The sequence below is a fragment of the Tamandua tetradactyla genome, chromosome 7 (genome assembly GCF_023851605.1).
Source record: "Tamandua tetradactyla isolate mTamTet1 chromosome 7, mTamTet1.pri, whole genome shotgun sequence".
Classification (NCBI taxonomy): Eukaryota; Metazoa; Chordata; class Mammalia; order Pilosa; family Myrmecophagidae; genus Tamandua; species Tamandua tetradactyla.
In genome coordinates, this window is record NC_135333.1 from 117,914,360 (window position 1) to 117,916,954 (window position 2,595).

The window sequence follows — 2,595 nt, forward strand, 5'->3', positions numbered from 1 at the left end:
CTTGAAAAATTTCCCTTAGTTCATCATAAAATAGAGAAAAATTAAAATCAAATTATATTAATGTGAACTTCGCTAGTTTTGGTAGGAACAAATGATTTTGCATTCTGTCCTTCACAGAAGGAATTTGACTATCTAAAATCTGGAATCATATGTCAGGACTTTAACAGACAGATTCAAGAAAACAATGATTCAGTTTAGTGTTTAAATAGCTAGGAACTAACTGAATCTGCTAAGACAAATGAGAGAAGTTATTTCTTTATATTTCTGTAATACTCTCATGGATGTGTGGCCTCCTGTAAAAGACAAATGTGGGACAAAATCACAAGGGAATAAATCATTTTTCCAAAAGTTTAATAACACAAGAAGGTAGATATTCACATGGAAAATGTACTGGGCTACAATTTGGGTGACAAAGAGTTGTTCCTGAGATCTCAGGCAAGTAGTCACTTTTCCAATTTGTGCTGTGCTGCAAAATGACATAGATAATACCTCATGTCTCCTGTCTTTCTCAGCTCAAAATATATATTTATATATGCATTTATAGCAATCTGTAGAAAATGTTGAACGTTAAAGATTTTGGTAGACTAATAAGACAAAGCCATGCACAAGTGACTATTATCCCTATTTGTTAAATAGTTTACTTATACTATCTTCTTATAGTAATTATATATTATATAAAATGTTCTCATTTCTTGGTAATTATACTCATAAATGTTTATACTAAAACTAAAATACATTTATATTGTTTACCAAGGAAATCATTCCTTCAGTTCTTCTACCATGGAAATAATGAGTTGTTATTTCAGTCTTCTAAATTTCATGTTTATATTTTGATGGAATTGAGATAATCCATTTGTGTTTTGAGGAGATAGTATGACTTAATAAATGCATGACTGAAAAGAGAGAAATATGCATTTCTTAAGACTTTTTTAAAAAGTAATGATATTTTGCATAAATTGGACACAGAGTGCTATTGATTCAATTCACCACTTCAAAATATGTTTCATTGAGTGAAGATTTCCTAACTTTTTACACTATATTAAGTGAGAAGTAAAAAAGAAATACTTGCCAAAATGTACTGAAATATAATGTCAGCAAGATATTCAAAGTAAAATAAAATTGACATGGATGGCATAGATATTTTAGAACTGTGCTGAAGATGATGATGCCCATCTTAATACATTATATCTTTCATGTCCTCCCTTTAATATTTTAAATAACTTTAAAGAAGACAAAAGAAAGAAAAAGAGAGAGAAAAATGAACAACCATACAGTGATCACAGAGTTTGTCCTTTTGGGCCTTTCTGATGATCCAGACCTTCAGATTGTGCTTTTCCTCTTTTTATTCATCACATATGTATTAAGCATCACTGGGAACCTGACTATCATCATCCTAACCTTGGTGGACTCCCATCTCCAGACTCCAATGTATTTCTTCCTCCGGAACTTCTCCTTTTTAGAAATCTCATTTACAACTGTATGTATTCCTAGATTTCTGGGGACAATTATCACCAGAGATAAGACCATTTCCTACAACAATTGTGCAGCCCAACTCTTTTTCTTTATCTTCCTGGGAGTTACTGAATTCTACATTCTAACAGCCATGTCCTATGACCGCTATGTGGCCATTTGCAAGCCCCTTCACTATACAACCATCATGAACAAAAAGGTCTGCATCCTGCTTGTGCTCTGTGCATGGCTGGGAGGGTTTATGACCATTTTCCCACCCCTTATGCTTCTCCTTCAGCTGGATTACTGTAATTCCAACATTATTGATCATTTTGCATGTGATTATTTTCCACTTTTACAGCTGTCTTGCTCTGATACATGGTTCTTAGAAGTACTTGGTTTTTATTTTGCTTTGGTTGCTTTGCTGTTCACTTTGGCCTTTGTGATATTGTCCTATATGTACATTGTCAGGACCATTTTGAGACTTCCATCTGCCAGTCAGAGAAAGAAGGCTTTCTCCACATGTTCCTCTCACATGATTGTCATTTCCATCTCTTATGGAAGCTGTATATTCATGTATGCTACTCCTTCTGCCAAAGAAAAGGCATCGTTGACAAAAGGAGTAGCTATTCTCAATACCTCCGTTGCCCCCATGTTGAATCCCTTTATTTATACTCTCAGGAACCAGCAAGTAAAACAAGCATTCAAGGACATGATCCATAAAGTAGTATTTTATGCAAGTAAATGAAATATTTAGGGGGAAAAAATAAAGCTCACTGTAAAGAGCAATTCACTAAAACTTGAAATTCCTAAATATATGTACTCTTAGGCTTGATCTTGTATGTTTTCATTCTTTATAACACTACAGTCAATTTGATCTGTTTCCAATCCCTTTCTTCTACTTCCAGGCCCACATCACTAATGTTGTGTATATTGATTTCTTTAAAAGTTTAATAAACTTTTTTTCTTAAAGAATTTTATGAAAATTGTTTGTGTTTCTTTAAGGTGTGCTCAATCTTAAAATGAAACAAAATGATTTTAATTCTATTTATTAATTCAGACCATAAAACTTCAGATTTTAAGCTTTGTGTAATTTCTTGTGTATTTTCAAGATGAATATTAGTAATGTTTTAAATCACACTCTAG

The 2,595-nt window shown here is 32.7% G+C and overlaps 1 protein-coding gene across 1 annotated transcript; it reads left to right on the forward strand.

Moving 5' to 3' along the window:
* The first annotated feature begins 1,258 nt into the window (after positions 1-1,258).
* On the forward strand, positions 1,259-2,197 carry LOC143690026 (olfactory receptor 6C3). Its single transcript, XM_077168037.1, has one exon. The coding sequence runs from the start codon at positions 1,259-1,261 to the stop codon at positions 2,195-2,197; it is 939 nt and encodes a 312-aa protein (XP_077024152.1).
* Positions 2,198-2,595: the final 398 nt, after the last annotated feature.